Raw genomic sequence first — 22,902 nt, 5'->3', positions numbered from 1 at the left:
CTGAGAAGTGACATTACGCATCTCTTACAACTGAAGGGGCTTATTTAAAAAAGCTGTAAATGAGCTTGTGGCAGTAAAAAAAAAAGATCATTGGCAGTAGATTTTAATATCATCCAGATCACAAACTTTCCCTTTGTACAGCTGCATATAATAGTCATAAACCAATTGACAAATGTCTTTGCTGGAATTAACCATTTTACCCCATTGTAGTTTTCATTACTGACATCATTTCAGAAGCTGTGCGAGATTATCGTGATCTTAAGCCAAATGTCGCTCAGGTTTCTTCCCAGATTCAAAAAACTTTAAGTTTGTAATAAGGCAAGTCATTTTGCATCCTCTGACGCATGAGAGAATTAAGCTGAGCCTGGCAGGCAAGCCGTTGTGTGATTTCCTCGCTGAAGACGGATCTGCTCCAAATTTCAGCCGATCCTCCTCAGTTTTCCTTTCCTTCCCTTTTCTACGTAAGCAATTATTTCTCCCTTTTAAGTAACAGCTTTAGCAGCTTCCCAGAACAAAATTAGGTCCCACTGGGATTCGGCATTAGTTTGCTTGTAGGGTTCCCCCACTTCTGATTGATGTAATCCTTAAATCTTTGATCTTGGCAGTGTGTCAGGTGCTCTAGAGCCATGCGTGTAATTATCCCTTTCAGAAGGATGGAGACATCACCACACATCAACTACATCCAAATTCTTATATAAAAAAAAAAGAAATTCTCTTTAATAAGGTAGAAAAAAAATATGTGTATTAGGTGGAGCTCTATCATGATCCAAGCTATGAACACAATTACAATCACCCAATAAAATCGGGATATCCTGCCAAGTGAACAAAAAAATTATGGGCATAAAAATTGGGAGTATGTTCGTTACACAGTAACAATACACAATAAACCTGCTTTTACATAGTAACATACTAATGATGGCAGAAAAAGACCAAACAGTCCACCCAGTCTGCCCAGCAAACTTCTTATGGTAGTAACTGCCGCTCCGTGCAGGCTACCCCCAAATCTTATGTTAGGGTAGCAATATTAACAATCAAAAACAAGCAACTGTCAAAGCCATACAAAAGTAATGCTAGCAACACTTCTACAGGGTGAGCAGCCTTCTTGATAATTCGACACTGCTGCTTGAATGTGCTTTGCTTTTGCACTTGGCCATAGAAGCAGTCCTGTGCTTTTCCCCTAATGTCCGTGCATCAGTACCCTGGACCGTAAAAGGCAGGGCCCAGTATTGGCTGTCGACTGAACCCAATTTCCCTCCCCCATCCCCGCCATCGAAGCGGAGAGCGATGCTACAGTTGCATCAAAATCCTGTCAGCTAATTGATTAAAGATATTAATCCCCATGCCTTCTGTTAGGAGTAGCAGCTGCCGCTCCATGCTGGTTACCCACCATGCACCCTTTTCTTAATTTCCAACTCTAGTCTTTAGGCATCCACCACCCTCTCCGTGAAGAAATATTTCTTTATATTGATTCTAAGTCATCCCCCCTAAAGTTTCATATTGTGACCCCTAGTTTTACAGTTTGCTTTCTTATGGAAAAGATTTGAGGATTGTGCATCATTAAATCCTTTCAGGTATCTGAAGGTCTGTATCAAATCTCCCCTGCACCTCCTCTCTTCCAGAGTATGAAAACTCAGATCCCTCAGCCTCTCCTCATATGAGCCTCTTCCAAAACAGACCCCACACCATTTAAAGATAACATTAGAAAAGCAACAATTTGTCTCTTTAGGAAAATAAAGATGACATAGACAGTCCAAGGCTCTGAGGAGAATTGAACTTATGACCCTAGGTTTATTAGACCAGCGCCCAGACTACTGAACTAAAGAACTTGTTTAAATTAAAAAAAAAAAAAGTCTTCCATTAGGATCTTTCCAAACTGTGAGCTCCTTGTGACTTTGGGCAAGACACTTTTCCCTCTGTTGCCTCAGGTACAAACTTAGACCTAGATTTATCAAAGGGGGCACTTTTAACTCGGGATGGGGTTTATGGGGGCGAAGGTTTGGGGGAGCAGTTTTACACACACAGTCAGAGGTACGAACAGCAAAGTTGACATCACTTAAGATTTTCTGTCATTTACATCGATGAAAGGTAAAAGAAAAGTTGATTTCTACAAGTACTCTCTACCTAGCTTGATTGAAGTTAGGTACAGAGTGCATCAAGCTAGGTAGAGAGTACCTTTCATGGCTCCAAATGACAGAAAATCTTAAGTGATGTCAACTTTGCTGTTCATACCTCTGACTGTGTATGTGAAGCAGCCCCCCTAAACCCCACCCCACCCCCAAACCCTACCAGAGTTAAAAGTGATCCCTCTTACAGTGGTATCAATAGTAAAATTACAAAGTTACAGATTGCTCTCTCTCTTTCTCTCTCTCTCCTGTACTTAAAGATGCAAAAAGGCCTCCAATCCTCATAGAACAACAGAAGTAACAAATCCCCATTCCCAAGCCCCTTCATTAACACTTCTCTTGATAATCACAACCAAATTGAACAGCAAATTTTCAAAAGGTCCCATTACAGAAAGAATAAGTAATATAGATTTGCATTGATGAATGGAAAAAGACTGCTGCAACAAATCTTTATGTCTGCATGCAATAATTATGTCGTCTGTAGTAATATAAGCTTCTCCCTGAAAGAAAAAACCTTGACAAAATAACATAGGGGCTGATGTAATAAGGCATGCTTATATTAACACAGGATTTTATTCCTGTTTTAGCATGTATTTTTCTGCAGTAAGTTAACTCTGGTATTTAACAGAGGTTTTAACTCCTAAAAAATACACTCCAAACCAGGATTAAAAGCCAGTGCCGAGATTAGCACGCGTGCATGCAAATCCCCTAGAAAAGAAGGCATTAGCTATTCCTCAGCAATGCAGGGAGGCGTATTAAAGGGCAGAGAGATTAAAGCACATTTTCTTAATGCTGGAAATTTAACTCCTGGGTCAGACCAGGAGTTAAACTTAACTCACATTTCTGCTCGCCATTTTATTCTATTGCTGTGCCCCGTGTGGTAGTGTCTAACTGGTTCTATCAGACTGGACACAGCGATAGAACAACTTTGGCCACCAGAAATGTGAGTTTACTCCACCTCAGACACAGGAGTTGAATTTCTTGTAAGCTCTCGAGGCAGGCACCCACAGCTGAACAGTACACCAGCTGTAAATGCCCACTTCAAAGATCAAATCCAAGGCCATTTGGGCAAAGAATGGCAACTAAAATTAAAGCATAAGCTCTCTGGAGTGGGCATCTACTGTTAGCTTAAGACAAACTCTACAGCTTAAGACAAACCCGAACAGGTCGCCAAAATTGGATGCACAATGTCAAAGTCCATACTGATCAGCTGAAGGTGCCCGCTCTGGAATTCACTGCTGAAAGATTATGATAAAAGGCAGTTAGCAGCATAGGTGGGTTTAAAAAAGGTTTGGACAAAGCTCCTAGAAGAAGAAAGTCCATAAAAGGTTATTAACTGGGTAGACTTGGGGAAATCCACTGCTCACCTCTGAGCCTCAGCAGCATGGAATCTATCCACTATCTGAGATCCTACCAGGAGCCTTGGCCACTGTTAGAAACAGGATACTGGACTTAATGGAGTCTTGATCTGATCCATTATGATAGCTCTTATGTAAGTGCATCGTATGGAGTCTCTCGCCCAAACAGGAGAGTTGGGATGTTGCATTAGACCACAATAGAAATAGGGAGTAATAATTTCTGAAAGAGTTACAAAAAACATTTAAAGGGAAGATATAAACTCAGGAACCTGTAAACAAAACTCTAATTCAGTAGATGAGACATGGTTTGGTTTGCGTTTTGAGTTCTAGGGCTGCATTGGCTGGGTCGTGTTCTGTACTATCCTGACAATTTTTTTTTTTTCCTTTTTCTTTGTTTCTTTGCTTCAGCTCTCACTTCAGCGATCCAGCAGCTTCAAGGACTTTGCCAAGTCAAAGCCCAGCTCCCCAGTGGTGAGTGACAAGGAGTTCAACCTGGAGACCAATGTGAGTCCATCGATCTCTCATCCTGCATGCTCGGGTCAGAACTCTGGGACTCACAGGCTGATGTGGGCAACAGAGAGAGATTCCGTGTATACACCACTACTCACATAGGGATATGGGCAGTACGCAAAGATATAGGGGGTCAATAAAAGCGCTGCTCGCTCAAAATGGCCAATTACACGTGCATGTGGGCCACGCGCAAGCAAAAAATAAGGGGGAAGGAAGGGGCTGAGAATGGGTGATCCGGGGCAGGGCCAACACTTACGCGCGTAACTCCGGAGGCCGCAGCGCATGTCGGCTTGTTAGCTGCTTGACTGTACTGTTGCCGCTGATGGGCCATGCTTGATTTCACATGGTCTCAGAGAGCAGCTCCTACATTTTTAAGAGCCCTGATGGTATCTCCTGTTGCTGCGAGGTGCTGAGAGCACAGCTCAGGTGCTGGCATGGATCTGAACATCAGGCAGTGGTGAATTTTCCGTGCCACACCTGATCTGGTCTGAAGGCACTCCAGTGCCTGGTTGGGAAGCACTGGTGTACTGTTTATCTATTTATTTAAAAAATATGTATTCATCACTTTGCAGATTTTAATAAATCAGCCAAAACGATGTAGGAAATTAAAACATCAACTTACAAATACATAAAAATTAAACTGGTTATCTTATCACATCCACTTTACAGGCAGATAGTTCTGGGTTCAAGCACCGGCAGAGCCATCTTTTTTTTTTTTAATTAAGAAACCGCTTTGGACTTCTTTTGGAAAGGTGGTATAGAGCAATCAATAAATAGATTTGGTTTGGCAGGAACTATCAAGACTGCTGAAAAGCAGCAGACACCTGTGTGCAGCACAGGGTCTGCTCCACACGTCATAGGCCTACTGGGGTGAGCCCCCTCCTGGGAGGCTGCAGCAGCTTCCGTGTGGCCTGTACTGCAGCAGATTCCCTTTTGTCTTTGGTACATGTTTGGCATGGGAACATCATGTCCTGTGGACCCCCCCAAAGCGAAGAGCAACGGGTACTCTCCCCATGCCTGCACATTATGAGGCTCTTTGTCGGGTTTTCTGAAATAGGCAAAGTCTTTCCTGCGCTTCTCTTCTGAGACACATCACGTTCAGTGGCCCGCAATGCAGACCCCGTAACTCTCTCCTGAGGGCAACGGCAACGTGGGCAGCGTGCTCCTGGGAATGAACCAAAGACAAAACAGGAATGATAATTGAAAAAAAAAAATAATAATAATCCATCCTTTCAGCAGAGGGATCATTGGAGTGTTAATGAGATCGAGGCACAGAGCTGCTTAAGCATAGACAGCTGGGGAGAGGGTGGGGGTGATCCGGCCCTCGACCACAGCTGGCTCATTGTCGCAAGTTATTACTGAGATATGAATAGAAAGAGGAACAGAGACGGACTTCTAATAATAGTTTGCTGAGCATGTCAGTGACTGTTGTCAGCCTCTATAGGTTAAGAAAACTATCATGAAATTTTTTTCTTCCTTAGTTGCTAACAGAGTGCTATTGGTTAATTAAACGGAAAAAAAAAAAAAAAGAGAAGAGGTGCTCCTACTTAGGATTTTTTTTTTTTTGTCTTGGCTCTTGAGATGGAAGGACCACACTTTTGGGCTGTTACTGTTAAGAGCTCGTGCTGTAGTTCACGCTGTGTCTCTGTCTCCAATCAGATAGCTTGGAGAATGTTCACCATGGCCAGGTCAGAAAATCTGAGCTGCCTTCTGGTTGATCACCGTGGAGAGACTAAACAAATGCACATATTTTCCTTTAGCACGAGGTGCTTGAGGTGCTCGTCTAAAGCAGCCCAGCAGGTTAGCCTGCTCAGAAGTCGATTTGAAATACTTCCCCCTCACAAGTAAAGTGCCAAAATATCACACTATATATCCTTGGTAGGACAAATCTGCTCTGTATCAGTGGTTCCCAAATCTGTCCTGGGGTACTCCCCAGCCAGTCAGGTTTTCAGGATATCCGCAATGAATATGCATGAAACAAATTTGCATGCAGTGGAGGCAGTGCCTACAAATCTATCTCATGCATATTCATTGTGGATATCCTGACTTGCTGGGGGTCCCCTAGGACAGGTTTGGGAACCACTGTATTAAACAGTTATATATTAACCACCATAACTTGGGACTTGGTGTGCACCTGAGTGAGACCAGGCAGTAGCTCTGTCCCCTGCCAAGTCAGTCAGATGCAGCTCCCAGATAAGCTCAGCAGGGAATGGAGGCTGGTTAGCAGGGCTTAAATTCTTGTACAGTATTTCCCAGAATACTCTTTTCCCCCTCAGCATTATTACCCCCAACCCCCATTCCTCCTCCAAATCTTATCTCCACCCTCTCTGGATCCTTCTCAACTTCTATTCTAGGTTTCTTCTCCCCATAAGACAATCAAACAATGGGAGTCACATTTCCATAGAGTTTATGTTAAGAGGATCTTCCTCTGTTCACTGTTCCATGAAATTATCTGACTGCAACCCTCTCTCTCTCAGTGGAGTTCAATATTCCTTCCAGTGGAGCACATAGCCTCATTAGAAGCCAGACATTTCATTCTACTGCCATTATAAATCTCAATCCCAGCTCCTGTTGGCACATACTCCTTCTGTAAAGAGTGTCTATAAACAATCAGTGGGGCACCACCACTAATACAGGGATTCACAATCTCTGGGACAAACCATGTTGCAGAGGCGCTTCTGGGGGTGAGAGGCAGTACAGCTATACATTGTGCATCCCTGGTGAAGTATTTCAGCCCCTCTTTTCTGAGTCTTGCTCAGGTTGTGCCTAATCTGCCTGTCTGTAAGTTACCATCAGCTTCTCATCCACCTCTCGGTTTCTCACGCCCCTCCTGTTGCATTCTGGTCCTCACAACTCAAGACTTTGGGTCTAAGAACAGTCTGGGTATTGGCACACAAAGTTTGCGTAAGGCAAACATCTTTCTGTAACTCTGTGAGTGGGGATCTTGTTTTTCTTACCAGTGCTCACCGCACTGCTGCTACAGCTAGCGTCTTACGAAACTGAAATTGCAAAGGAAATTAGCCAGAAGTGAATCTACAAACATTAGATGTGTCACGTCCCGTTGCAAGGCGCAGCAGTATGTATGTGAGCAGGTACTGTGGTGGCAGCTGGAGGCGTGAGAGGTATGATGGCTAACACCAAAATATAGAAATGGGCAGCAGAGAAAAACTCTGTATCCCCACTGCCCATCTTTTCTATATGACACAAGTTACGGGCCTTACTTGACCGCTAGCTTTAACATCACTTCCCCCATCACACAGACAGGACTTACATAACTTTCTCACAATGTATTTGAAAATGGTTTTAAACCAGTTTGAAATGCATTCCACAGTACTGAAGACAAGCCATTTTGCAGTATAAAATAAGTTTGCAGATTCAATAGGAAAGACAGTTAAATAAGGACTGTGCTGTAGTCGATGCAGTTTTCTGGCTAGTGGAGAGGCTCAGTGACAGTGACGTGCCCTCCCATGTGCAAGGTCCCCCAGTTCAAGGACAGTGGTGTTGTTCCCCGTAAAAGAAAGGTTTATAATGTAACCCCCTCAACTAGGGCACATAAAATAAAACCGGAAGCAAAGGGGGGGCCTCTCCTTCCTTGGCACTGGTGAGAGAGTGCAGAACCTCGGTTGTGTAGCTGGTGAAATGAACCTGGCTCAGAGGGCATTGGCGATGGCAATCCCTGCCTTTCTCTGCCATCCTGTTTCTATGTTAAGTGACAGCACTAGCAGCGAAACTGAGCTTAAATGTTGGAACCGGGCTTTGCATCACACAAGGTGGCTCATCTTTGTTACCCTGCAGATACCAGAGAATGACGTAGGAATTCCAGCCTCAGAAGAACCCAGTAAGAGCGGCGCAGGCAAGCTGAGCAAGAAGTGGAAAGCAGTGATTTCCCGCACCATGAACAGGAAGACGGGAAAGATGGTGGTAAAAACACTAAATGAGGAAATGGTGAGAGCCAAAACGCTAAAGCCAGCGCCTCCTAAGCACCTTCTTTCGCCCCCCAGCCCCTGTCTGTCTCCAGGATACTTCTCTCCCTCTCTCTGCCCTTTGAGATCTCTTCACATCTCTTTCTGGTCCTGAGATATGTTTCCTCCCTGTGCTTGTTAGCTCCCTCATTCTCTCTCCTCCCTCTCCCTCCCCCTCTCGTCTCAGCTTGGTCTGCTCATGGTGCCAGGTTTAGCGCAGGCAGCTGGAGACACAGGGCTGTGCTAGCTAGAGCCTTTGGTTTGAGTCCTCTGTTCACTGTGTAACCTTGGACCAGTCACTCCTGTGCTGAAATGCAGGTTCTATATTCTATAGGCAAAGGACAGTGTAAAGTTTAAATTCTTGAATCTTCCCTCATATATCGCAAGTACATGATCTCTGTAGAATAATTACCATGTTCTTTATGGTCAGGAATATATAGTATGAGATAAATATAATCCAACTACCAGGGTTGGTGCAGACCCTGTGGATAATTTTTATTCCTAGAGTTTGCATCAATAATCAAAGGAAAACTGCGTGGGTATTATTATTTATTTATTTTATGGGCGGTTTTACTTTGATTACTGCTCCCTCAAAAGTTACCTGCAGAGATTTGTGCTTTCTTTCTCTGCAGGTAATTCTTTTTGCCTAAAACAGCTATGTGTGTTTTTTGATATCTGCCCCTGGGAATGATTCTGCACAATGTAGGGAAACCTATGTTGTAGAATGCCATACACATTTTTCCGCACATTGAGGGTGAACAATTGTTAAAAAGCTTTTTACCTACAGAAGTAACTTGCATTATTTCCCCCTCTTTATTTATATATAGAGGAATACTGGCCTTTCATGCCAGAAGATTTGTGATTGTGATGTCATAAAGTCTTGCTGACCAATCAGCATGAGCATTGAGGGCTGCTCACACTGATTAGTTGATGAGACACCAGCAGGGAGAGCAAGATTGCTACTGGCTAGTGAAGCACACACTCCATACCAGGCCTTTCTCTCCATTCTCTGGCTCCCAGTGGAAACAACTATACATACAAACATATACAAAAACACAAACACACACAAAAATAAACATAAACATGCACATATACACAAATATATATCATTAAACACAAAATAAAAAAACACATTTATTATATTATTTAAAAAATAAATATGAACAAATATGTACAATACACACGCAATCATAAAAACAGTAACACACATAGACATATAAAAACATAAAACAAACACACAGATAAACTCATCCACACACTCATAGGTACAAACACATAGCCTAAACACATAGAGGTCCATATTCAGACACAGTCCAGCTAGAAAAGTTAACCTTGGAGGCATATTTAATAGTGAAACCGCACTATTGAATATAACCGGCTATCTAAAAGTTAGCCGGCTAACTATAGCCACCTAACTTTAGGACAGCTTTTTGGTTCGACCAGACTTAGCCAACTAAGGCCTGGATTTATCAAAATGCACTAAATATCGCATGTGATAGGAAAAGTGGTGTATTTTATGGTAATAGGCAGTTTATTGCACAGCCTAGCTATCAGGGCCCTCCTACAACCATTGAGGAGAAGGAGAGAGAGAGAGAGAGAGAGAGAGACTAGCCATAATGCCCTCACACTAGATAGGTATTTATATCTCTATGGGAGGCCCACCTAGTCTGGACTCTCTACCTGGGTAACATCAAGCTAGGTTGAGAGAACATTGCACAAATCTCATCTTTAGGTGAGTTTCCTCACTCAGAAGGTCATCAAATCTTCACAAGAGAGCACTGTTCTGTTTGTACGTCTCACTTTGAATGTCAAAGTGGCCCCTAACCCCTACACTAATACCTAAACCTCACGTCAAGTGACAAGGTGGGTCTCCCATAGAGATATACATACCTACCTAGGATGAGGGTATAATGGCTAGTCTCTCTCTCTCTCTCTCTCTCTCTCTCTCTCTCTCTCTCTCTCCATAAAACACACTCCTTTTCCTATCACATGTGATATTTAGTGCATTTTGATAAATCCAGGCCTTAGGCCTGGTTTCATCATTCCTCGCAGAATGATGAAAACGCGAAGGGGGGAGCGATAAGCCTTTGATAAAGGGCCCCCTTAGCCGGCTAAATTCTAGCTGGATATCTTATTAGGAGGCTAGAATTTAGCTGGATAAGTACCCAAATAGTCATTTAGAGGGTTATTTTCTAACCCTATCGCACGCAAAAAGTCCCTTTGCACGTGCGATACCTAGATCGAGGCAGAGTCGGGGCGGCGTCCGCACCGGAAGAAGAGGAGTTGGGGCGGCGTCGGGGCGGATGCCGCAGAAACTTTGCTGACAGCGAAAAGGTAAGGTCCTTTATCGCCGCAAGTAGCGCGCCCAATAGCACCTCCTTTTACGAAGGCGTTATTGGGTGCGAAAGCCGGCAGCGATCACACCGCGGTAGTGCGATCGCTGCCGGCTTTTGCAGGCCCGCCCCCCACTTCGCCCCCCCATTAGCGCCGGGATTCACAATCCGATGCGAAAAAAGAAAATCCAGCCCTTAGCCAGCTAACTTCTGAGGTAGCTGGCTAAATGCTTTTGAATATAGACCTCTTACTGTACAAATACAAACACTTAGATATATACGGTAAATATACAACACAAAAACCTTACACACAATATGCAGTTTTTCAGAAGTCCAGATTTTCTGCACATCCTCTCACCAAATGGGAAAAACTACTAATACTGTACAGTATATCAAGAAGCTTTGGGGACCATTTATTAAGCAATGTTTAAACCAAGTCAAGCAAAAAAGCCCATCAGGATCAACTTCTCCACCCCTACCATTTTTTAATTCAGAGTTGTTGGTGCTGGAGGCAATGATCTTGCCTGCCCCCATTAACATGGTGGGGAGGGGTACATTGCCAAGTGGAAGGCAGGAAAACTAGGGGGGTTGATTGAGTCAGTGAAGACCTTTGATCTTGACTCAGGGGTAGGTCAAGCCAGCAACATGGGGAGCCTTTCTGGTATACTCAGGATGAAGGAGAAGCTTTTGTGACCTGAAGAGAGGTTTGGCACACTGGAGGTGGGGGGGGGGGGGGGTGTCTTTCCAACCCAGATGGGAGTTTCTGCTTGACTCGGGAGTGGGGGGAGATTTTGACCCATATTGGGCCTAATATAAGAACTTAATTACAACCCTCCCTTCCCACCTCCGAAGTATAGTTAAGTTTTTGGATTAGCCTGTGGGTTAATGCAAATAGTCCTGCTTCCCACAATTTGCAGTAGCCTAGATGAATATTTATGAGCTGCTTTTCATGAATTTGCAGGTGACACAGCTCATTTTAAATGTTCCTCATGTAAACTCAGGAAATGTTGCATTAATGCTAAGTTAATTAATGTGTGTTGAAGGCACTTAACACCCATAAATGCATTTAATGCCCTTTAGTAAATAGCCCCCTACATATTTTTTTTAAGTTATACTGTTCCTTTTTTTTTTTTGGAAGAACAAACACTTTTGCCCATGGGAAAAACAGGTAATTCTGCTACTGTTCATACACATTTGTGGGTCTGTCTTTGTCACTCTTCATGTAGGACTCATGCGCTGAGCAGAGCTCCACCTCACCAGTCTCTCTGGATGGCAGTATGGACGGCCATGATCATGAAAAGATGGCTTTGTGTTTTGTGGAGTCGGAGGAGAGCCTGCACAGCCCTTTGAGCAGGCAGACATCCTCAGGTGAGTGGAAGGAGTGCTGGACAGCCAGCTCCGAACTCCAACTACCAGGCGTGCAGCAGTGACATTGGTCCTTGGAGGAGTGGGATTGGAAATGTCATTCTAATCTGGTCAGTTTTCCTTAAGACACATGTGAAGTGAAGAAAACTCATGCTCTTGAAACCAAACTGTAATATTCTGTATAGCCTTGAGCCCTCTGCGATTGCCATCATCGCATCCTCATTGGGATTTTTATTTACAATACTCCTTCATTCAAATAAATCAAATCGATTAAAGTGCTGTAACGTAATATGTTACTAAATTACGAACCCCTTAAATTTCTTAATTATCTTTAGGAATAATGAAAGAATGTAATGATTACTTTTCTATCTATATTATGTAACTTAATGTGTAGTCCTATTAAAAAGTGCCGTTCTAACTAGAGATAAGGCCAAGCCCAGCTTTGTGATTAAATGCAGCACAATCTACAATCCACTTGTGTTGTGGATTGGCTGTTTTGTTCTGGATCATTAACGCACCAAGCTATCCTAATGATTATGACCCACTGATTGAAACATTGGCGTCTGAAGGAGTTCCCCCAGCCTGTAGAGAAAGATCTGCTTTTTAGCCTAGTGGGGATCCCTTCCTCCATTCCCAGATCCTCCCAAAAAGAATGGAGTGTTGAGGTGCTTCAGTCTTTCAGGTGAGTTTATATAATACATACACCCCTTAGATTTTAGCACTTTCACACCTTGGCAAAGTTCTCATTGTTTTACGTATATGTGTGTATATGTTTGTATGTATATATATTGAAAACTCTTGGCACACAAAATCAAAATATACCTAGACATAAAAACATAGAATGTGATGACATTGAGGACTGTAAGGCCCATCCTGATGTAATACCCGCACATTGTCAATCTAAGGATCCTCTGTGCTTATCCCATGCTTCCTTGAATTCTGTTCCTGCCCAAAGGATATGATGAAAGCAGCATAACTGGGTTTTAAAAGGATCTAGACAAGTTTCTGGATGGAGGGAAAGGCCATAAACCTCTATTAGCCATGTAGACTTTGAAAAGCCACAGCTTATCCTAGTTATGAGCAAGGACTGGATCTGTTCTTTGAGATCCTACCAGTACCAGGTGGCAGGTACTTATGACCTGGATTCACTACTGTCGGAGACAGGATGCTGGGCTTGATGGATCTTTAGTCTGACCCAGTATGACATTTCTTATGTTCTTTTGATTTCCACTACATCCACTGGGAGGCTGACCCATGTGTCCACCACCCATTCTGTGAAAAAAATATTTCCTTAGTTTACAACTCTTATCTATCTACTTTGAGCTTCATATTATGACCTCGTGCTAGAATTTCTTTTACATTGAAAAATGGTAGCTGCTTGTGCATTAAAACCTTTGCGGTATTCCCTTTGTGCATCACTTTGTACTTGTCCACATTAAACGTCATCTGCCGTTTGGAAGCCCACTTCCCCAGTCTTGCAAGGTCCTCCTGCAATTCCTCACAGTCTACTCATGTTTAACTTTGAATAATTTGGTGTCATCAGCAAATTTTATCACCTAGCTCATTGCTCCTTCTTCTGGATCCATAATTAATTCTACTCTTTGTTTCCTATCCTTTTACTATTTACCAGTCAATAATGGTACATTGCCTCCTATCCCATGACTTTTTAAGATCCTCAGGAGACTCTCATGCCATCTGAAAATCATCACTCCTTTTTCCCAGTGCACCTTGGCATTCTTCCGGCTCTTGCCACTCTTTTGTTGTACTGTTGTGCTATGTTACAATAATCAGATATGATCATCCTGCTATCTCTTTCTCTCGTGTTTGATGCACATCAATACCTTGCCTTCCATCAAATACTGCTCTCTTGAATAACTTGCATAACGCCACACTTTCTTGCACTACATTTTAGTTGCCAACTCTTCAAGCTTTCCTCGTTCACACCTCATTTTTTCCTAGTCCACCTGAAGTAGTCACCGTAATGCAGATCTTTATATCATCTGCAAAAAGACAAACTTTTCCTACCCCGCTGCAATGCCACCTTTAAAAATATTAAACAAAACTGGACCCAAGAGCGTCTGATCCCTGAGGCACTCCACCAGTGACTCACCTTAATGTGAATTCCATTTACTCTTACCCTTCGTTGTCTATTGTTCAACCAGCTTCTAACTCAGGTTACTACCTTCAAACTCACCCACAGGCTGCTTAACATAGTTATGAACCTTCTGAGTGGAACAATGTCAAAGGTATTACTGAAATCCATGTATACCACATCCAGGGCTCACCCCTGGTCTAATTCTCTGGTTGTCCAGTCAAAGAAATTGATCATAATATAATCTCCCTTGGTAGAACCATGCTGCCTTGTGTCCGGTAACCTGCTAGGTTCAAAATATTCCACTATCCTTTCTTTAGTAATGACTATATTAATTTACCAATCACAGAGATCAGAATGACTGGCCTCCTTCCTATTACCCCTTTTTTGATGAAGGATGCTGTGCACCCATCTCCACTTCTCTGGAACCAAACCTGTCTCCAAAGACAGGAGCGGGTGAACAAATCTGTCATTAGAACTGCAACAATCTTTCTAAGCTTCTTTAACATCCTAGAGGTTAATATTCAAAACTAAACAATTAAATGGCTGACTTGGAGTTAGATGGATAATGTGCCATTTGGATGGATAACTTGTAAGTTATCCATCTAAATGGCTTTGAATATTGGCCTCCCTGTATATATCCCATTTGGCTCCATTGCCTTGTCCTCTTTCAGTTTTGCTAGTTTCATACAAACCTTTCCTCTGTAAATGGAGTGGTATCTACCCCTCGACCGTGCTATTTATCTACTTCCAATTCCTTTTTTTTTGGTGCACTAAACAGAAATATTTGTTCAGTATTTCTTTTTCCTTGTGGTTCTCCACAAATTCCTCCTTTCACTATCATAGCTAACAAAAGGTCTTGCCACCCTGCTTTAGCAACTAAGAGGCCAGTATTCACAAGATCTAGGACACTAACTTTAAGAATTAGACACCTATAGCTACCTAAATTAAAATTATCCTCCACTGAATGTCTAATTTTAGGCATCTATTTTTACTAGTTGCCTAAATTTAGGAACCTTACAAGTAGGCAGAATCAGGGCAGGGTAATGAAATTAGGAGCTCAGCACTGACTTCCAGCACTGGGTGCCCAACGTAGGCCCCTAAACTTAGAAGAAGCAAATAACTTTAGGTTCCTAAAGTTAGATGCCTATCTTCAGCCCAAAACTTAGGCCTGGATTTTCTAAGTTCGCAGAACTTAGAAAATCTAGCGATAACGGGGGCGGGGGGAGAAGCAGGTGGCAGGCCTGTGAAAGCCGGCAGCGATCGCACCACTGTGGTGCGATCGCTGCCGGCTTTCGCCAACCAATAGCGCCACCGTGAAAGGTGGTGCTATTGGCCGCATTACAGACGGCAAAAAGGCTCCTTACCTTTTCGCTGTCAGCAATGTCTTCGCGGCGTCCGCCCCAACTCCTCCCCATCCGGTGCGGACACCACCCAGAACCCGCCCCGATCTAGGTAACACACACGAAAAGGGACGTTTTGCGTGCGAAAAGTCCCTTTTCTTTTGCGATACTTTTGGAAAATGACCCCCTTAGGTTCCTAAGATCAGCAAAAAATAGGCACCTAATGTAGGGACCTAACTAAAGGGTTGGATTCATCATTCTTTGCAGAATAATGAATCCCGTGAAAAAGGGGGCAGGAGGTGAAGAGTGGGGCGGGCCAGCGAAAGGCCGCAGCCGTTCGCACTGCAGCGGTGTAATTTCGCCGGCCGCACCCTTTCGCACAGATAGCACCATCATAAAAGATTGTGCTATTCGCTGTGCTAGTGCTGGCGATAATGTTCCTCACATTATCGCCGGCAGTGGTACCGCGGCCGACCCCTCTCCTCCCTGCCCCAACTCCTCCCCTCCAGCTAATTTGCATTACATCGCATGCAAAAAGGCACGCGATAATGCTTTGAAAATTAACCCCCTAAGGCACCTAAATTGAAATGCTCAGTAATCCTTGAATATTATCCTCCAAGCTATTTTATCCTCTATTTGTGCTTTGGCTGTCCTGGCCACCATCCATGCTTTCCTCAGCCTTTCCAGATATTTTTATCTGTCTTCCACTTCCTGAGATCCCTTATGCTAATCTTTTTGCCCTCATCTTTTGAGCCATCTTTTTTTGAAACCATACCTTTTTTTTTTCTCTTACTTTTACTTTCTTGCCTAATATAATGCTATTGGAAATTCCTAGAGACCTTTGTGTATAATCCAGGCTGCCTTGTTTTCTGTTTTTATTTTGTTAAAAGCTTTGCAGCTTGGAAAAACGCAGTGAGATCTAGCTTCCAAATTTGAAGGCACGGCACTGTAAATAATTTTCCGCTGTTCTGATTTTCCTGCAGGTAGCGAGGTATACAGTCCAACATACATGATGAGTAACAGAGACAGCTTGAGGCTGGAAGACACCGTCCCGCAATACACAGGGCCATTCTGTGGCAGAGCTCGCGTTCACACAGACTTCACGCCCAGTCCCTACGATAAGGATTCTCTCAAACTCAGAGTGAGGACTGTGTGCATGTCATATGCTGTATACTGGTCACAAACGTCTGGGGAGGAGGAAGGAGACTTTTCTATGTTTAAAGCTGAACCTATGCAGATGCTTACAACAAATGTTTGCAAGGCAAATCACCATAGTTGAGTCTAGGCTTGCCCTCCCTCGTTGTTCACAACAATGCGTTAGAGTGGGAACCAAACACCTGTATTACCCAAGAAGGCTCTGATATAATGACAGCAATGATCTGGAACAGTGAAGTCCATCTGATGTAAATGAAATAATTCTCCCACTCTACTCCACATTAATAGGGCCTTTGTTGAAGTATTGTGTCCAGCTTTTGGTTCCATACTTCAAGAAGACCGTAGAAAGTTTGGAGCAAGTCCAGAGCAGAACAATAAAATGGACTAGAAAGTATGACATCAGATGAATTGTTGAAGCAGTTGGGCTTATTTAGCCTAGAGCAGAGAATAAGTAAGGGTGACGTGCTAGCAGCATTCAGCTACAAAGAGGGGGTTGTGAAGCAAAGGATGGTCAGTTGTGCTCAGATTACAGCAGGGGAAGTTGATGTTGGGCAGTTGGAGAGACTTTCTGAATACAAGGATAAATGGACACTAGCACCAGTGCTCAAGCTAGCAGAATGTATTTTATTAGAGATCTTTCAGAGCCAGCTAATCAGACATCCACCTGGAATAGTTTGAGTGTAGTGGATCCCGCTCAGAGGCAGTGTTTTGATCAGATAATCTCGAGATCCCTTCCAGCCCTCTCTTTCTAAGGTTCTGTGCACCTCGAGTCATAACTGCTGCCTCTCCTTCATGATATGACATTTTTCTAAGGATGCAATGTGCCAGATCTGTCAATCAAGAATCATATTTGTACCAAGAGGAAAAACCCCTTTGGACTTGTTTAAAACGTATTTGAGCACACAGCCCTTTTCAGAAGAAGCAGGGGAGAGCAAAGAGTGGTGATTTAATCTCCAATTCAAATGCGCTAGATTGAGTTTTTGGGAGGGAGCAAATGTAATATTTTTTGACCAAGCAAGGAGGAGACTGCAGAGGAAGTTTGTATGTCATAAAAAAAATCAACCATGCAGCTATGTGTTTAAATATAAAAATATTTGGCACGCTATAACCACAGTCCTAACAGATTAATAGTTATGGGTACAGTGGTGTTGTGACCAGAGCCTGCCTCTCTAGAATTCCTAGGCTGCAGGTCTGTCAACCAAGTTACAAAATATCTGGCCCTTCTGGAGTTCCTTCATGTTTTTTTATCCATCTTCACCTACACTGCACATTTGAGTGGTGATGAGAAGAACACTCATACTTAATGTGTACATCCACTTTGGGTAACCAGCTCCTGCCCACACCAGAATGTATATCCCATTGCTCTCACCTTGCTTTGGCAGGGGATATCAGATGAACATCTTGTGCACTAAACTACTGTGAGACCAATAGCACCATTTATCCAGCTAACTTCGATCTCAGCTGGACAAATGGTGGGATTTGAAAATCCCCACTGGCTGGCCACCTTGAAGTTATCTGGGTAAGTAGTTAGCTGTTAAAACTTAGCCAGATAAGTTGGATCCGTTCCAGGCGCACTTTGGGATGGAGTTAAGTTAGCAGGATAAGTTAGCCAGCAAACTCCAATATTCAGAGTTAGCCAGATAACTAATCTGGCTAACTCTAGTCTGCTGTAGAACAGTCCTAAGTTTAGCCAGATAAAGTTATCTGGCTATCTTTAAGATAAATGGGTATATTAAAAAATAGCTAGATAAATTTATCTGGCTAACTTTGCTGATGAAACAGATGAAAATGGATCCCTTGCTCTTCTTTAATGAGGAAAAGATGTTTCCAACTTTGGGTAATCCAAAGGCACCAAGGACATTGTGCTCCAGACTTACATTCTTGAATCACCCCATGTGGTGAAAAGGGGGTTTTGCATGCTTTATATTGTTTCCCTGTTTCCCAGAGAGCTCATTTCCTCTGTGCTGGCCTACAGGTGGTTTTTGACCTCTGCACTTTAGTTCAAACTGAGGCTTGGGATGCTGCCTTGATCCAGAAGGTGGCTTGAACAGCATACATATCCCAGCAGCCCTGAGGAAATGTAAGACTGAAACATCCTGCCGTGCCATTGGCCAGAAAACAGAAGACCATTGATGAGAAAGCTTGTTGTTAGTATTTTGTGCCTTGATTGGCCCTGCAGACAGAGAATTAGCTCTGAAGGTTCTAGAAATCTCTAGTCTCGGCTGGGAGTACAGAGGGAGCAGATCTCTGTGCTGATACCCTGTTCACCTGTTCACCTTCTGGGGACAACCTTGTTCCTGACCTCCCTAGTACTGAAAAGTGTTTAGATAATTTTTACTGTTCAATCATTGTTCTTTTATCTGTTCCTGTTTGCAGATATAATGTTTTTTTCCATTGACTGTTTCTACATTTTGTTAACAAACTTATTGGTTTGTTAGCTCTGCCTGACTTGGCCTGATTAACGATCCTAGTATTGTGTGTATTTGGTCTGTGGGTGTTTTTCTAGGAGATCTGTGACCCTTGGGTAGTGTGGGGGTCCCAGTGCCCTTAGAAACTACCAGGGGATCGTTTGCGGGCGGGAAACTTGCCCAGAAACGAGCAGGAACCCAGTTGGCAGGTGGGAAATTGCTAGTGTAGAAACACCTTCACAGGTGCAGACAGGTCTCGGCAGTGCTTGGAAGGACCCTCTGAGTGGCCACAGGGTTACTCTGCGTGAGTATTAGAGATGGCACTGAAACGTTACGTGACACCCCACATTTTGTTTATTCCATTGCAAAGTATTCAGAGCTTTCTAGGCTTGCATTGTTGTTTGAAAAAAAGACTACAAATCTCATAATGATTGGATGTAGGAGATCTAAATATAGAGCAGAAGTAAAATGTGCCAGTGCTCTTTAGGAAAGTAACTGGAAAGTGTCTGACAATGCAGGCCCAGAAATTATTCCTCTCTCATTTCATCATGCTATTTTCCTTCATTTAACAGAAGGGCGACTTCATTAACATCATAGAGAAGCCTGTGGTGGGCACGTGGACAGGGGTGTTAAACAATAAGAAGGGATCATTCAAATTCATCTATGTAGACATCGTGCCCGAGGAGATGGAGCTCCCCAGAAAGTCACGGGTGAAAGGGCGAAACAAACGGCCAAAGGCCAAGACTTTACAGGAACTGCTGGAGCGCATCAGCCTGCAGGTGAGCCACAAGCCCAACATGGCAGTGCTTGGCCAGGATATTCTGCAAGTGGCTCAGGATAGCTGAGCCACTTGCAGAATATCCTGGCCAAGGTTAATACAAGGCCATTAAGAGAAATGAGACTAGAATTTATCACATGATGCCATAGAAGTAACTGGTAAAATGTCATTCCCTGTACGGACCCGGATCAGTCCTGGGTTTTAACTCCCCACCAGGAGATGGAGACAGAAGTTTTGACTGACTCTGCCCTGTACCCTGAAGTGCCACCTAGTGCCTTGTCAATATTTCTCTGTCTCCAGCAGATGGTGGAGGTGCAAAATCCTGCAGTCTGTAGTTGGTCCTTAGTTTTGAAAAAAAAAGAAAAGATTAGAAAAGGGATCATTTGAGGGAGTTAGCTGTACTATCTCTTAAAAAAGCAAAGGAAAAAGGATAGCCTTTGCTGTGAAGCCTCCCAGGGGGTCTGGCAGGTCCTGAGGGTACCATCCCCCCTAGTATTGAGGCTAGTGGAGCCAGGGGTCGAGGATCCTGCTGCAGCTCCCCTAAGCCACTGCGGTGATACCGGGGAGCCCAGCTCACTCTCCACATAAAGGACAGGATCCGCGCTGGGGAAAGTTGCTGACCAGGTTGTAAAAAAAAAAAACCAACCTAACTGTTTTGCAGTGTCCTTCCCTTCTCAACGCCGGTTTCCTCTGCCACAGCGGCTTGCCTTCGGCTGCCGATTTCGCTCTGCTTTTTTGGCTCAGATACCACGTGGTGCGGCCTGCTGGGCCTGTGGGGATGCGCACGTTTCGCACAATGGTTTGTACTCGGCTTGCCTCCCTGGGGGGGAAGGCACTTCTTTATTTCCAGACCGTGCCGGGAGTCTGCGAGGCCCGAGCGTACACGGCTCGCGGGAACGGAAGCCATTTTGTCCTCCTTTCGTGCGGCGACACAAGCAGTGATGGGGGGAGGGGAATCCCCCCTCCTCTTTTCCCACAGGATACTGCCCCCGAAGGGGGTGGCCCTAGTGATGCAAATATTGGGGCTGCGGAGGAGAGCCCCAAGGGGGCCTCAGACTCATCATCATCATTTTCCTCAGATTTCATTCTCCTGCTGCATAGGGCTTTCAAGACCCAGAGGTCAGCTAGGAAGCACACGGGGGGGGGGGGGGGGGCAGCAGTCGCTCCCACGTAGTCCCGTCTTTGGGAAAATAGGGATCCCTGCCTGTTAAGCGAGCAAGGTCCTCTGAGGCTGTGTGGGCTCCTAAACCTAAGCCCCCCCCTTCCGAACCAGCTTCTCCCGTCTGCAACCGGATTCTTCCTCCGAGGCCTCGAAGCCGGAGGATCTAGAGCCAGGGGCCCAGCCTCCTCAGGGTGCAGCTGTAGAGGAGGACCAGAGTCTTTCTTCCAATCCCGGCTCCCACATGGTGGAGGGGGGATGATCCTAAGGTGGTCCGTCTCTTTAGGAAAGACGAGCTTGGCCCTCTTATTCCCACAATTTTGGAGGAATTGGGTATTGATGTCCCTCAGGAGGACTCCCGCATGGGCTCGATCGATCCAGTCATGGTCGGTCTCCGTGGTCCGACCAAGTCCTTTCCATTTCACCTTTCAGTCACGGACTTGTTCAGGGAGTGCGATACTCCAGACTTGGGCTTGAAGGTCAGTAAGGCGATGGTCAAGCTGTACCCCTTACCAGATGAGGCTCTGGATCTCCTAGGGGTTCCCAAGATGGATGCAGCAGTGTCAGCTGTCACCAAAAAGACCACTATTCTGGTTACGGGGGCGACAGCTCTCAAGGACCTTCAAGATCGTAAGCTGGAAGTTAAGCTTCAGAAGATATTCGAAGTTTCAGCGCTGGGAGTCCGGGCGGCCATGTGCAGTAGTTTCTCCTTGAGGGCAGGACTCCGCTGGGTCCAGCAGTTACAGGGTTGTCCCTGTCTGTTGGAGGAGGAGACCATCCAAGCTGGTAGACTGGAGGCGGCTGTGGCTTACAGTGCGGATGCACTTTATGATCTTTTAAGAACCTTGGCCAGGTCTATGGTATCAGTGGTCTCGGCTCGCAGATTACTATGGCTTCAAAACTGGGCTGCGGACGTTTCCTCTAAGGCTCCACTGGGTTCTCTGCCATTTAAAGGCAAGCTCCTCTTTGGGAAAGATCTAGAAGATATGATTCAATCCCTAGTGGACAATAGAGTCCATAAGCTTCCTGAGGATAAGCCCAAAGCGAGGAGTTCCTTTCCCCCTAGGTCTCATTCTCAAGGGAATAGGAGATTCCGGTCCTCCCGGTCGTCGGGTTCTTCCTTTCGGCAGAACTCGGGCAGACAGCAATTCTGGTCCCAGTCCTTTCGGGGATGCCGCTTCGGTAGAGCAGGTGCTCCCAAGGCAGTGGGAAAACCTAAGTCTTCCCAATGATGCCAGGATGTCCCTTTCCTCGGTTCCATCAATAGGGGGCAGGTTGTCTGTTTTACAAGGAATGGGTCAAACTAACATCCGACCATTGGGTCCTCAACATAATAAGGCAAGGCTACATGTTAATTTTGTTCAGCGCCCTCAAGACCGATTTCTCGTCTCTCCGTGCTCGTATGAGGAGAAGCAGCGGGCGGTGCAAGACACCCTGCAGCTCTTTCTCGATCTAGGAGCAATTTGTCCAGTTCCTCCCGCAGAACCCCGCAAGAGACGCTACTCCATTTACTTTGTGGTACCAAAGAAGGAAGGCACCTTTCATCCCATCCTCGATCTCAAGAGAGTCAACAAATGCCTGTTATGGTTTTGAGGTGTTTGGTGGATTCTTAGGTGCTGCAGTGATGACCACTCCCACAGGGAGGAGCCCCGTGGGGAACTGCAGTACCAGGCTAGACTCTGATGCACAAACACAGAGAGAGTTTTTATTGTACAGCTTGTAGAGTCCACCAGAGGTGGCAGTAGTGAGCAGATTCCTGCAGCAGCAGTCTTGGGTCCTCGGCTGAGGAGACCCATCCCACAATGGTGGTGTAGGGAGCTCTGATGCAGGTATCCAATGAGGAGCTGTAGGTGAGACAGACAGGTAGATGTTAGATTACTCACAACTCTTATAGCTGTAATGGAAGAGTTCCCAGCAGATAGAAGTAATGGTAGCAGGCACCAAGGTAGACAACTCAGGCCCTCGAGGAGCGAGTACCTGAATACTGGATAGGCACCTGGAAAGAAGCATAGGGCCCCCGGGGAGCTGGTACCCAAGTTAGTAGAACCCCGGAGGGTAGAGAGAGCTTCCAGCAGCAGCAAGAAGCGGCAGAGCAGCTTAGACCGGACTAATCCAATCCTTGCTAACTCAAAGTCAGTCAGCAAATGGGCAACCTAAATACCCGGATGATGTGATTTCACTCAAGGGAGACGCCCCCAAGTTTCGCGCCATCGCTGGAATAAAGACATGGGTAGCGCACACGCACCCTAGGAGGCCCTCAGGTGAATCATGGCGGAATGCCTTGTCATAGCTGTTCTGGGGAGTGCGGCAAACAGA

The 22,902-nt window shown here is 44.8% G+C and overlaps 1 protein-coding gene across 2 annotated transcripts in view; it reads left to right on the top strand.

Annotated features, from left to right (window-relative positions):
• The window catches only part of SASH3 (SAM and SH3 domain containing 3), a 71,371-nt gene that overhangs the window by 20,392 nt on the left and 28,077 nt on the right, over positions 1 to 22,902 (top strand). Inside the window, exons 2-6 of one of the 2 annotated variants that reach the window (XM_029607418.1) lie at positions 3,890 to 3,952; positions 7,787 to 7,936; positions 11,513 to 11,654; positions 16,070 to 16,227; positions 19,222 to 19,428. In XM_029607418.1, the coding sequence (XP_029463278.1) occupies positions 3,890 to 3,952; positions 7,787 to 7,936; positions 11,513 to 11,654; positions 16,070 to 16,227; positions 19,222 to 19,428 (720 nt within the window). Of the gene's footprint in view, positions 1 to 3,889; positions 3,986 to 7,786; positions 7,937 to 11,512; positions 11,655 to 16,069; positions 16,228 to 19,221; positions 19,429 to 22,902 lie in introns of both variants that reach the window. The other variant, XM_029607417.1, reaches the window with a different exon arrangement.

The sequence above is a fragment of the Rhinatrema bivittatum genome, chromosome 6 (genome assembly GCF_901001135.1).
Source record: "Rhinatrema bivittatum chromosome 6, aRhiBiv1.1, whole genome shotgun sequence".
Lineage (NCBI taxonomy): Eukaryota > Metazoa > Chordata > Amphibia > Gymnophiona > Rhinatrematidae > Rhinatrema > Rhinatrema bivittatum.
This window is presented reverse-complemented; position numbering and strand designations above follow the sequence as displayed.